The 13,935-nt window shown below is 35.0% G+C and overlaps 1 protein-coding gene across 3 annotated transcripts in view; it reads left to right on the top strand.

The window, feature by feature from the left end:
- Positions 1–1,137: 1,137 nt before the first annotated feature.
- LOC131693498 (glutathione S-transferase 1-1) overlaps positions 1,138–13,935 on the top strand; it is a 132,664-nt gene continuing 119,866 nt past the window's right edge. Inside the window, exon 1 of one of the 3 annotated variants that reach the window (XM_058981642.1) lies at positions 1,138–1,228. In XM_058981642.1, the coding sequence (XP_058837625.1) occupies positions 1,184–1,228 (45 nt within the window). In that variant the 5' untranslated portion in view covers positions 1,138–1,183. Of the gene's footprint in view, positions 1,229–12,142; positions 12,315–13,935 lie in introns of those variants that run through there. The other 2 variants (XM_058981480.1, XM_058981402.1) reach the window with 2 other exon arrangements.

The raw sequence follows: 13,935 nt of genomic DNA, 5'->3' as shown, positions 1-13,935 counted from the left end.
TTTGAAAAATAAGCGGGGCAAGACGCAACTGTGCGGGGGCAAAATGCACCACAACAACGGGACATAATGCACTACAAGAACGGGGCAGGCGCAGGATGCACCGAAACAACGGGGCAGAATGCTCGGTGAACAAACTAGTAGTTTTGTTTTCTGCCGGGATTTCACAAAAGTGTGCCATTAAATAGCCTTAGGTTAAAAATCAGCAAAATCAAAGAAGAGGGCATTTTGCCCCCGATGGAGCAGAGATATAAACTTAGCAAAAAGTGAACTATTTAGTAGATTTTTCATATATAGTGCGACAGAATAATGGTCAACAGTATAAATATAACCACAGAGAACAGACATATAAGCTAGAACAAACTTTCCCGAAAAGCCTGTGTAAACATTTAAATAAAAATACGTTGAAAATCACTATCGCATACAGGTTCGCATGCGTGAGTCACCATTGTATCCAAGTTCGCACACAAGTCCCGTATAGCGATTGCTGGCCGATCGAAGCGCCAGCCAGTGGCAAGTTGCTACTTGCTGTTGTCATTTCAAAGTGACAGTTTTATTTCTTACACAAGTTGAAAACATTACTTGTATGTCAGTTCTCAGTGATATAACTGGAATGTACTTATATAACAGTAAAACAGCATTTATAAGAGCTGAAAATCCTTGTTACCCGAGCCACAATAAGTACATGAGAAGAGCACGTTATTGATTTTTGTTAATTTCTCGAGCTGCTATTTATGTACGGTTATCAAACTTTGACAGTGTACGTTTACTATGACGGACTTCCGACTGGTGTTACTCTTTTTTAGAAATTTTCAGCAGTTCTCGATATAAGCTAGGGGTGCGTTTTACCCCATCTTCCCTTATATTTAATGCACCTTTCAGACGCACGCAATGTGAGATTTTATTATTATAAGCGCGATAATTGTATTAATTGGTATCAATACCAATGATGTAAACAAGCTGGCGCGGTCGATCGGATAAGAATTACGTTTGAGCTAAGCTCTTATCCCAGTTAAGCTCAGCCGGAACTGGACCGGAATTCTGACTGGTTCCAGTTCGCTTCTAGTTAGAATCGGTTGTGTCACTGGAGCCAGAATGCGAACTGGAACCAGCCAGAATTCCAGTTCATTTCCGGCTGAACTTTACTGGGTAGCATTTGAGAAGCAATAGCCATACGCAAATCGCGATGCTACTTCAGTCACATACTGGATCTGGAACAGTACTGACGCAGGTAAGTGTCGCCGATTTGCAGTTGAATTCCGACAGATGTGATTGTGTTATAGTTTTCGTAAAGTCGCCCTGAGGCATTACAAAACGGTTGACCTTCCTTTCCTTTTGATCGAATGCCGTTCTTCTCGCTCTCAGTCCAGTTCGTTTGGAGCAACATTCCCAAAAGCACAAACCGGTTTGTAATATACCTTTTAAGGCCACTTCAAATGCTCGTCTACATGGCTTTTTTTTTTTCGAAATATGGGTTAATTTTTTTCGGATATGGTTCCAAGTGACCTATTTTACAACAACCAATGAAAAATAATCGGAGGGAAAGCTTTAAAGTAGTTTAAACTAAAAAATAAGTTGTTCCTAAGGATGTCCGATTTTTTTGATTGATCGATTAACCAGTAAACAAATATTTTATTCGTGCTAATAGATTGATATGATTAATCGACCACTATTATTCGATCATCTCGATTACTTAGCAACAAAAAATCAGATTGATGAATAATTAGTGTTAATAACTGATACGAGTGTTTTCAAAAAAAATTTTTTTTCGAAGAATTCGAATTAGTTCTACTATTTGTATGATACTCATTTGAATACGATTAGTGGTGTAGGTTTATCGCTTATTATCAGAGCAAAAAGCTTAGCCCAAACTTGGTCTCAAAAATTTTGGGGCAAAATCAGTATCAAATACTGATAAGAGAAAATTTAGCAAATTCCTTAACTTGCCAATGTTAGATATTGTGCTCTTGGAGTATTAAATGATTTACTTTTACTGGTGAACTATCGAAACGAGTGATTCGTAGAAGCAAGAAGTGGAGCAAATAAGTTCTGTGATCATACAGTATATTACGAAAAACCTTCCTCTGAAGCCGCTAGAGAAAACTCGTCTATGGAAATAAAATCCAACTCACAATCTATATTACCGTTAGCTGAATTAAAAAAGTTACAAAATTATATCTACTGTTCAATTAGCAACGAAAACGGCAAAAGCTATCACAAAATCGGACCTTCAACGTGGAAACTAACATCAACGAAGGCGGTTTCATTCTCGTCTCCCGTAAATGCAAGAAGCAGAGAATAACATCCGCATTATCTGTATGAGTGTAGCAATAATAATAAAAACCTGTTTTAATCCACCTAGCGGTGCAATTGTGCCTTTCTCAATCATGAACACGAGAATGTTTGCGTTGTTTATATTCATTAAAAGCTTTCAAATGCATTTATTATATTTTATTAATATACATGACATGACAAATGTACAAGAAAAGAAATCATTATTCGAGTTCTAAAATTTTGCAATAGAAAAAACAGCCACGGTAATATTGAACTGAGAAAAGGTGCGAAATCGGTAAAGTCCCAAAAAGTCGATCTTAAAAAAAAACGATTTAATCCACCTAGCAGTGAGATGAGACATTTCTTACACATTTCACTATTGGATTAGTTTGCAGAACTCACGAGAAGTAGGCACCCAACTAGAGGTGGGATGAAAACAGTTTCTAGTCTTGCACGAATAAACTGAATAAATTATAGAAATCAAAGCAACCGAAATAAAAAAGTAAAGCAAAAAATGAAACAATAGGTTTTTATATTCAAAATGAGTAGAATAATTAATGGAAATCAAAATTATAATATACACGATTCAAATTAGATTAGGTTATTACATAAAAATTAAGATTATATTAAAAATAGTTATAAGATTAATAGAATAAATTGACTCATACTAACAAATTGAATGAAATAAAACGAATGACTGAACATGAAATGCATAAAATTAAAGATATGAATAATTTGAATCAAATGAATCAAATCAATCAAATCAATCAAATCAATCAAATGAATTAAATGAATCAAATGAATCAAATAAATCAAATGAATCAAATCAATCAAATCAATCAAATCAATCAAATCAATCAAATCAATCAAATCAATCAAATCAATCAAATCAATCAAATCAATCAAATCAATCAAATCAATCAAATCAATCAAATCAATCAAATCAATCAAATCAATCAAATCAATCAAGTCAATCAAATCAATCAAATCAGTCAAATCAATCAAATCAATCAAATCAATCAAATCAATCAAATCAATCAAATCAATCAAATCAATCAAATCAATCAAATCAATCAAATCAATCAAATCAATCAAATCAATCAAATCAATCAAATCAATCAAATCAATCAAATCAATCAAACCAATCAAATCAATCAAATCAATCAAATCAATCAAATCAATCAAATCAATCAAATCAATCAAATCTATCAAATGAATCAAATGAATCAAATGAATCACATGAATCAAATTAATTAAATTAATTAAAAGAATCAAATGAATTAAATGAATCAAATTGATTTAATTCATCCAGTGAATACAAAGAATCAAATTAATGAAATGGATCAAATGAATAAAAAGAATGGATGAACAAAATGAATGAAGTAAAAACTAAATGAAATGCATAAATAAAACAAACGAATCAAATAAACAAAATGAGCTGATGTGATAAAATGAATAAAAAGAAGAAAATGAGCAGAATTAAATGCATTGATTAAAATGAAAAATTCAACAATGGTAAAAGGTTATAAATTAATATAAAGAAATAAATTGAATCAAATAAATTATTTGGATGAAATGATTAAAACTGAAAAAGTAGTCAGATTATTAAAATGAAGAAACTGAACAAAATGAATAAACTGGAAAAAATGAATAAAATGCATACAATGAAAACAATGAATGATATGAGTAAAATGCACAAAAAGAATAAACTGATCAGAGTGAATCCAAAAAATGAAACGAATAAAATAAGTAAAATGAACGCAGATGAACAAAACGAATAAAAAGATGCGGAATGAAATAATTCATTAAAATAAAATGGTCATATATTTGAAGCCAAAAACATTTTTGAATAAAGAAAATGAAAAAACCGGATTGTACGAATTTGAGAACCATTGCATCAGAAAGTATTGAAATGTTTTTGAAAATCCCATCTTCTGAGAAAAGGCTAATAGATATGCAATGGACTTTCTAAGGCTTCCATCTTTTTTTGGTTTTATTCTTTTTGTTTTCATGCTTCTTTACTTGACGAATTCGAAGTTTACTTTTTGGCCACATATTCCCGAAAAAAAGATTTATGTACAGAATAGAATTTACTGGTCCAGTATTTTAACGCTCAATTGAATATAGTAAAATGAGACAAGGTCACTTATGCTTTCAAGCCCCTTAAACAGAGAACGACAGGGAGAAAGCGATTCGTGAATGAGACAGGTAGATATTTCAAAGTTTTTATATGTATTGAAGTAAATAGTGTGAAATGTCTAGGCTATGTCGATAGCATAAAAGCCGTGCATTCAGTTGATTGCAATGCAGTCTCTTTCTATTCATCCTTATAGCTTTCATATTGTTTCGTTCGGAATTCTCGTGCAGGAAATATGGATAAATAAGTCCTATACAGACCAATACTGTGAAAAAGAAATGGTTCAAACTACTCAGTATATCCAAATATGGACGACGATAAGTTAGAAGACACATTGTAGTTGCATCCCCCATCGAGAGTGGGTACTTTGGGAGACTTCTTTTCCTGGATCTAATTTGTGGATATTTTTGGTCTTTGATCCGTTATTTTTCATGAAAGTTCGTCCCAATACAACGAATGTGCAGCTGATAAAACTCATGGTTCATTCGCCTGCGCCACGTTCCGTCTTCCATCTGCACGCCACCATAGATGGTACGCAACAACTTTCGTTCGAAAACTCCAAGGGCGCGTTGGTCCTCCACGAGCATAGTCCAGGTCTCGTGGCCGTAGAGGACCACCGATCTAATCAGCGTCTTGAACATAATCAACTTCGTGCGGCGGCGAATTTTGTTCGACCGGAGCGTCCTCTGGAGTCCAAAGTAGGCACGATCTCCCGCTAAGATCCGTCTCTGAATTTCTCTGCTGTTATTATTGTTGTCGGTTACCAGTGAGCCCAAATACATGAATTCGTCGACCATCTCGATTTCGTCACCGTCAATCCGAACTCGGGTGGGAGGTTCACATTGTCGTCTCTAGAACCTCTTCCTCCCATGTATTTTGTCTTCGAAACGTTGATGGCAAGTCCAATCCTGCTGGCTGCAGCTTTCAGTCTTTGAGCATATATTTCATTCAAAATTCAATAGAGATACGAATAGTTTAAATATCGCACGTGAAATGTCTATTTTGAATATTTCCTCGTCAAACTTTCATATTACCCAGTTAAGCCAAATATTTTTCTGATATAGCCATGAATTTCCTTAATTATAGTGAATACAATTGAATTAAAGTTGAGTTGATGTAGCAGCAGACAAAAAATAGTTTTGTTTTCTCAAACCTTCGCAGTTACAATTAATAAATATTTCAGATTGGCAGAAGATCTTATCACACAACTTAGAAATGGATACAGAAATAGCTAGATAGATGCGATAGAAGAGAGACAGAGAGAGAAGAGAGAGAGAGAGAGAGAGAGAGAGAGAGAGAGAGAGAGAGAGAGAGAGAGAGAGAGAGAGAGAGAGAGAGAGAGAGAGAGAGAGAGAGAGATAGATAGATAGAGATGGGAGGGGGGGGGGGGGTGCGTGTGAGGAATGACAAATGATGGTTAATGCAGTGACATTATTTTTATAGATATATTATTATGATATATTGATTCTTACATTCTTATCATAAATAATGTAAGTAGTAATTTTTGCGCCATAACCAGTATAACCTAAATCTTGCAAAAGAGCTAAATTTTCGCTAGATTTTTGGGCTTCAAACATAGATTTTCTTTCGGTGACGCCACAAGTATAATTATATTAGCAATCTTTTATCTCACTACTAGGTGAATTACTTGTTGATCTGTGTATTGATATACCATCCAACATTTACCTCATAATTGAACGCAATGCCTAATCCAAGGAATAAATACTAGAACTCACTGTTTCTTTATCAACACATTATTTTGTCTTTGAAGTGAACTTATATATTGATTTTTGAGAAATAGTTCATTTATTATAAAGGTAATTCACAAAATGTTCTCAACTTCGAATTTCTTGAATCGCGTAGATGTGTTTTCATACCCCGATATTCAAAATCGGTTTAGTTTTGCCCCTAAAACACCAGTAAAGCAATACTCTGTATGAAACGGTCTCATTTTTAGTTAGTGGAAATTGGTAAGCGAGGACTAAAAATACAAAATGTTTAATATCTCCGCCCCTCTTGCACGGATTTAGACAACCTATAGCTTGTTAGAAAGGTATTTTTACTAGCATTTTATTTTTGTGCAGTTTGTGGTATAATATTGTATTGTTCGAAAGTTATTTGCAAAAAACCTGCTGTGGTTTGACAAAATCGCCCATATCTCAGATAGTAAACAACATATCGAAAATCAAAAATAATAGTGTCAAATGGCAACGTTAGGCCTTTCATTTGAAACTAATTTCATTAAGATCGGTTCAGCCATTGCTGCGATAATTACATGACATTTTGTACATACATACATACACACACACATACACATACAGACATTGTCTCAATTTGTCGAGCTGAGTCGATTGGTATATGAGACTCGGCCCTCCAGGCCTCGGAAAAAGTTTTCAAAGTTTGAGCGAATCCTATACATTTCTTTTGTAAGAAATGTAAAACTTTTCGTGATATCATAAAATCTCGACGTTTCACCTCGGACCTCGACGCATCAAAAATACGAATTCGATTTCTGAAATTTTATGGGTTCCCCCCCTTGAAAAAAATTTTGAGTTCCGGTTTATATGGGAATTTTATATGTGACCGGACGGTTCAGTCTATATTTCCGGAATCGCTTCCGTATAAGCGATCCGTGCGAAATTTTATAGACATCTGTGGGGATAATATAGCTAAGTTTGTGAAAATCGGCCCAACCATTTCCGAGAAACTGATATGAGTTTGCGTGTTTTGGAGGATGGCCGCTTTTCCCGGGCACTTTCGGAACCGTCTATGGTGGTCAATGTAGTCAACGAAAGTTTGTTTGGCCGTCGGTGACCTAGAACTGCAAATTTAAGTTGTTTGAAAGACATTTTAGCGAAATTTTTACCTTTTTCGCATTCATCGGAGTATCGGTTTGAATCACAATTTGCTATGGGATCGCACGCCACAACCCGTAACTCCGGAACCGGAAGTCGGTTCGGGATAAAATTAATAGCCTTTTACGGGGACGCAACATCTTTCATTTGAGACTAAGTTTAGTTGATTCGGTCTAGCCATCTCCGAAAAACCGATGTGACTGTTATTCTGAATTTGAATACTTCCGCCGAGTCTTCCGGAACCGATGATGGTGGCCAATGTGACCAAAGAGACTTTGAATGGCTGTTAGAGGCAGTTGTGGTCACATTTTGGAAAAATTTTCACCATTATACATTCATTGCAGAATTTATTAAAATCGACATTTTCTACGTGATCGTACTCATCACCCTGTAATTCCGGAACCGGAAGTCGGATCCATTAGAAATTCAATAGCAGCCTATATGAACGTTGGTACTTTCATTTGGGACTAAGTTTGTGAAAATCGGTTCAGCCATCTCTGAGAAAAGTGAGTGAGATTGTGTTCGCGTACACACACAGACGCACATACACACACATACATACATACACACACAGACATTTGCCGAACTCGACGAGCTGAATCGAATGGTATATGTCACTCGGCCCTCCGTTAAAAAGTCGGTTTTCAGAGCAATGGCAATACCTTTCTATTGAGAAAGGCAAAACGTGAGCGCATGACAACAAAATAGAAATTAATGACTTCCAAGATGCAGTTGGAGATCGAACGGGTAGCCACTAATATTCGTTTATTTTCATATCTGAGCATATGTAAAAGATATAAATAAGCTAAGCTAGCGCATTAAGCTATAGAATTTCGCGCCAACTCGAACAATTGTTGGCAGCACCCTCTCAGATTTTAATAAAACTTTCTGTACATGAAGACTTTGTCACCAGGGTTGCCAAAATTAAGTCTGCATTTTTGTCCTAAAAAATCTTTTCATCTGTATTTACTCTTTGAAAAATCTGTGTCGATATCTGTATCGAATCAGTTGAGTCGTTCAACCTTTTGCTGGATTATCTATCGAAGATATTAATTCCTGTAGTTTAAGTCAATCAAGCAAGGACCTGTTTACATTTTCGTAAAAAACACTACAAATCGTTATGATATTTTGCATCCAGAAACTTGAACTTTACCGATGCGCACTATGGAAAAATAATTTTCTTCTTCATTTAATGACTTTTGTTGATATGTAATGTTATATACATTAAGTCTACCAATGTAGCTGTCTAATTTTCGGACAAAAAATGAGAATTAACAAAGCCACAGAGCATTACAATTAACGTTTCTGGAAGTAGACTTCAGCCAGGCGTTCGCTGGGTGCTAACCTGAGTGCATTACAAACCTTTACCTTTCAGAATGAGCGACCACTCTCAAAAGTGAAGATATATTTTAATTAGCCTGTGCACTAGACTGGTTCAATTGTTGACTTTTAGCTCCACCAGGCTCTACTAATTCCTTTTATGGTCCTTAAGCTACCAGTACACTGTTTGTCATAACGTGAAATATTTGATGAAGTAAAATTTGATCAAATAAACGTGTTTGACAAACAAATTTGACAAGGCCAGTACATGAGATCAACTGTTTAACAAACTTTTTTCATCAAATATTTGCATTAATGCGTTACCGGACGTTACGCCTAATATTGTTTGACAAACATAATAAAACAAGTTTGATGGATCAGTACACTGTTTGTCAAATGTAGTCAAACCGGCATGTACGTCAAACAAATCGCCATGCGAAAAAAAAATTTGTGCTGTTTGAACTTCATGAATTTTCAAAAGTGCAAACACATGAAATATTTGTGTTAGCGCAGGGATGCCAAATGATTTTTCAGAAAATTTGTTTTATTTTTATGAAAAACTGGAATTGTCAAGGCAACTATATCGCTTTCCTTTGTTCGTGATTATACAGAGCAAGGTATTTAGAGTTCTATGGTGATTCGTCTTTGGCAGTAGCTATGTGAGAAGCGAGGTATCGGAGAATTCGTTGGAAGTCAAATTAGAAATTATGCAGGAAAATTTTATGTGTCAGTGATCCTGAAAATACAGAGCCGGCTCTCAGTTTTTTCCCTACAGTCCATTGGTATTATGTGAAGAGTAAATTAAGGATGTAATAAAATCGGTAAATGACTGCTTGATAGAACGTAAGCAAAAAACTTGTCGCCGAAAAAGTTCACACAATTGAAAAAAGGGTCTCCTACAACGGATTTCTACTGCGCGGTACCCGCGTAATATTAATCACATAGCTTATGGGATTTTGACTAATTGGGGCTATGGTTGAATATTTCGTCTGCGTTAACATTTTGCACTATACTTTCTTTGGCAAAGTTGTTGTGCTTATTTAGACCTACAATTTAGAGTGACATGAATATCCAATTAGTTGAGAACTGTGCCGCCAGGGGTACTTTAAAAGAGAGTAAATAAATCGAACCTCTCGTCGTGAATGTGACTAACGTTGAATAGGTTTAACATGGAATATTTCGAAACACTGATTATTTTGAAAGGTGGTGTCTCAGGAAGATTTGTCCAGAAAGTCAAGAGTTTCTGGATAGTGGAAATAATAAACCAGAAGTGTCCCATCAGGCGGCGCTAATACTAATGCAAATGTTTAATTAATGTCAAAATCATTATTTGTCTCAATAACGAGAATGTTTAGAGGGGTACTATCTTCAGTAAAGATGTTCGAGAAATCAAAGACTACCAGATGGTGATAGATTAGTTTGGGATACTCTCACTATAGTGCACTAGTGAGCGTACCACCTAAAAGTACATTATAGAATATGATACATCTCAAAAGTCTAGTAACATAGAAAGATTGTGTTTCCGACAAAGTTCTAGGGGAGATCAACGGCTACGCGATTACGGGCAAATCAAACTGAAATAGATCCGCCAGGTGCAGCTAGTGAGCATGTACTATTTTTCAAATTCTATATCTCGAGATCACGATAATTTAGAAGTGTGGTGTCTTCGCAATATTAATCAGCGGGTCGAGTGCTGTCCGAAGGTGAATAGATAATTTCAGAATTTAGCCACTAGGCGCTAGGGAGAATACAACTTCCAGTGAATGTTAGGTGATGTTTTGTCACGAAAGTTTAATAATTTAGGGAAATGATGTGATGTGAATGATGGGTTTTCATAATCGAATTTTTTCTACAATATGGCAATAAGTTTTATTTTGAAGGGCAATTTCTTGGCAGATGAAAACCAATTGTTTTGGACATTTTCAATGCACAGGGAGTTCCAATGTCGTCGCTGTTGTGCTATCTTATGACAAGCGCCATTTAGCACTTTTCGAGAAAAACGATTTTTAAAGTTTGAGATTGAATATCTTAAAATTTATAAATGCTAGAAGCTTTTCGGAGAAGACATTGGATACTTCTATCTTTTCTGAAGTAATCTCCCGATTTGTGTGAAGATCGGTTGACTACACTTACAGTTTTTGCTTAAAATGTAAACCAAAGTCGCTCGCATACGTGTCATAAGTGTGTATTCATGATAAAATATGTATGACGTGTCCCAAATGTGCACAGAAGATTTCATATAAAAATGAATTATAACTGATTCGTAAAATTATGCGTTATAGATCACTATGTCCAATATAATACTTTTCCATGCGATAGCAGCAATATCAGGTTGCAAAATGATAGTATTGGAACACAAAGTTTTCCCAATTTTCCTCCTTTATTCAGAAAAAACAATAAACAAAAGTTGGTTTCATTGACAATTTAGAGACAATGTCTATCAAACAATGTTATTGTTGACAGGTGACTAGACGAAACAAATATTCTTCTTGCATAATCCATCACTACATTTCGGTATACTTTCCAAAACAAGTGGAAATCTCAAAAGGAAATATGTTCAATAATCTTGAATATATAAGCCAACCATTCCCAGAAAAAAACTATGGTAGGAAAAGTTTTGCTCCCGAGACAAGAACCTAGCTAATGCTTATGGTTGATCTGCATAGAAATTACCTATGTCATCAGAGACATCTGTTGGCTTGCTATAAGCTTTTCGGCTTATAGCAAGCCAACAAACTAAGAATGTTGTCTCTTTTTTCTTTGTCATAAGATAGCACAACTCGATCACTCGAGAAATTTGCGCTTGTCATAATCGTGTTTCGCTATACCTCAGCAACCCAGCAGAATTTTAAAACTTTCAAATCGCGACTTTATGGAGATTTTAAAATTTAGTAACATGGCATATCTAACTCAGTTCACCCCAAAATGGCGTTTGTCATAAGATAGCACAACAGCGACGATGTGCCAAAAAAGAAAATTTTTCAACATTTTGGGAATGAATTTCATATTGCAAGGCAAGTGGTTGGCAGCTAAATTTTGAACATTTTGTGTGTGAATTTCATATTGCAAGGCAAGTTGTTGGCAATTGAAAACCAATAGTTTAGGACATTTTCAATGCACATGGGGATCCGTCGATGAATCAAAATAGAAATTTTTTCAACTTCATGGGAGTGAGTTTTAATGGTAAGCTGTTGGTACATGAACTTCAAAAGTTTTGGGCATTTTCAATGCACAGGGGGGTCCGCCAATGTGTCAAAACGAAATCAAAAATCAACTTTATGAGAGTGAGTTTTATATTGAACGACAAGTTGTTGGCAGATCTAAATCAATAGTTTTGGACATTTTCAATGCACAGGGGGGTCCGCCAATGTGTCAAAACGAAATCAAAAATCAACTTTATGAGAGTGAGTTTTATATTGAACGACAAGTTGTTGGCAGATCTAAATCAATAGTTTTGGACATTTTCAATGCACATGTGGGTCCGTCGATGTATCAAAATGGAAATTTTTTCAACTTCAGGGGTGTTGCTACAGGAACATCACAAACGGCAACACTGCTTGACAAATCCCGTGGACAGTGACCTGTCCTTTGGCCTGTCAGACGAAAACGAAATGTTGGCAGAAGATAAAGCAGCGTAGTGCCTACTGCATAGGCAAGTATATCGAAAAATCATATTTATAAATTGCAGTGCATTTAAAACTAATTCCTAGCTGTTGTTTAGCTCTCCATCGGTAGGTTTAATTTATAAGAATACTATTGAATTTTAATTTAATAATCATCCTAACAGAAGAAAAAGAAATTATCGGCTGCTGATGGCCAAAGAAACCACATGGTTTATTGAAATTGTACACTACTTTATAAGTTAACCTATATGTTTTATTTTCTACCATTTTCCTAATCAAATCTGTATTTAAAGTTTGAAGCTTTTTTAATAAATAATTGCTCTCAAAGTAGTGTCCTTTGTTCTACCCGAACAATGCACAGTGGTTCCATTCCTTAAGAGAGGCGGTCATAAATATATTTAATGCAAATTTTGATACAAAACTGCATTTCTATAGTAAATTTGGGTCGCAGAATTCAAATTTCGCAATAAAAAATCGGTTATATCCACCTAACAGTGTAATACGGCTTTTCTTATTACATTAAGATTCACATTTACTTTTTTTGTTCCTTTTTTTTTTTTTAGTATCGAATAGTACAAGTTGTGCTGCGCTGGTAAAAAATAAATAGTTATTCATTGAAAGCTCTCTAAATTGTAGCTTCTGCACCTGAACGCAAATATTATGATATCGTCTTCGGTGAGCATAATATCTCGAATTTTAAATAAATCGTGTATTTTTTCCTTTAAAATGATGGTTTTCGTGAACAAACAATGTGTTTTCCTACAATAAAAATTATCCCATAATAAAAAAAACCGAGTACCAGCTATTTTAAAATGGAGAAATACTACTTGTACTTGAGAACGTAGTTGTAATATGAAGTGGAGTGAGACATTTGCCTCGTACATCGAAGATTCCGTAGTGACATGTGTTTCAAAGAGAAGCGTCAAATAAATCGATATAACTCAAGTTCTAATGATTCGATCGATAAGAAATTTTGGGAAAATAACAAAGAAGCTATTTAGTTTCGAGATCAGTATTAATTATTATCGTAATATAATTTGACAGTCTGATATAAAGTTTTTCGTCTTGCATTATCCCGTTAAACATGTACAACATCATAGATTTTCTAGGCATTCTGGGCGCAGAGATGCGCAGCTGAAGCCTAGTTTAAGTGGAAGTGGAACGTCTGACGACCATTTTGAAAAGAAGTTCGGGAAGGATATCGAGGGACAAAGTTAGTTAAAGTCATATTGAAAATTTTTAGGTTAATTTTTTCTATTACTTATACAAATAAACCCATAATTCTGCTCTCCTTACACTCCAAAAACTGAACATTATCATTTAATACAAAGCTAATAGTAGTGTTATCTGAAAAAAATTGAATATTAAAAATTACAGATCGACAAAAACATTTTTCTGGCGAGCAATCGATTATCGATATTATTTACATTATCGGTAAATAACGAGCCACCCTATGCATTCTTCTATATACTAAGAAAACCAGTTCAGTATTGACAAAATTAATTATGAAGCTATAAAATATACATACAGAATGATGTAATCGCAAGATAAAAACACGCCTTCGCCGAAATATTTTTTTTGCATTATTGGCCTATGGGGGGACCACTGTGCAATGGGAGTGTTTTATATTGAAGGGTAAGTTGTTGGCAGATGAAAATTAATTGGTTTAGTGCCGCATAGTGAAAGTATCCCAAATTGATCTGTCACCATCGGGCAGTCCTTGACAGCT

This window comes from Topomyia yanbarensis, chromosome 1, assembly GCF_030247195.1.
Source record: "Topomyia yanbarensis strain Yona2022 chromosome 1, ASM3024719v1, whole genome shotgun sequence".
NCBI lineage: Eukaryota > Metazoa > Arthropoda > Insecta > Diptera > Culicidae > Topomyia > Topomyia yanbarensis.
This window is presented reverse-complemented; position numbering and strand designations above follow the sequence as displayed.